Genomic DNA, 425 nt, shown 5'->3' with positions numbered 1-425 from the left:
ATATATATATATTTCGTGAAAAATTAGGCGAGTGATCAAGGACATCCGCAGATATTCTCGAGGAGGTAGAACCTGAATTTTCTAGCAGAGCTTTATCGATGTCGTTGCCCGTTGCGATGCCGTTGAAGAGAATGAATAAGAGGCCGATAAAAAGGTACGAGGAGCATTACGAGGAGAAGGAGAAGGATACGAAAATCTCGAAGATATTCCAATTGTCAGTGACAGCGCTCTCGTTCCTCGCGTTCGGCGGGTATCTACTTACACTAATAATAACAGCGATTCGTCAGAACTCCGCGAATTCCGGTAACGGGAACGTGATTGTTCTCTCAGTAAGTAGACTCCGTTAATACAACAAATATAATAAGTAAAGAAAATCGCAACGATTTCAGAATTTGCAAGGCTTGCAAAATTACAATCGTCCCAAG

At 41.9% G+C, this 425-nt stretch overlaps 1 protein-coding gene across 1 annotated transcript; it reads left to right on the top strand.

The window, feature by feature from the left end:
- Positions 1-51: 51 nt before the first annotated feature.
- Positions 52-419, top strand: LOC108629793 (uncharacterized; the record flags this gene model as incomplete). The annotated part of the gene is made up of 2 exons (XM_018032666.2): positions 52-329; positions 390-419. Coding segments are annotated over 2 exons (308 nt in total), but the record flags the coding sequence as incomplete, so codon positions are not given.
- Positions 420-425: the final 6 nt, after the last annotated feature.

Source organism: Ceratina calcarata, unplaced genomic scaffold, assembly GCF_001652005.2.
Source record: "Ceratina calcarata isolate Rehan_Ccalc_2016 unplaced genomic scaffold, ASM165200v1 scaffold13850, whole genome shotgun sequence".
NCBI classification, from domain to species: domain Eukaryota; kingdom Metazoa; phylum Arthropoda; class Insecta; order Hymenoptera; family Apidae; genus Ceratina; species Ceratina calcarata.
The sequence above is the reverse complement of the archived record's forward strand: the minus strand, read 5'-3'. Positions and strand labels throughout refer to the sequence as shown.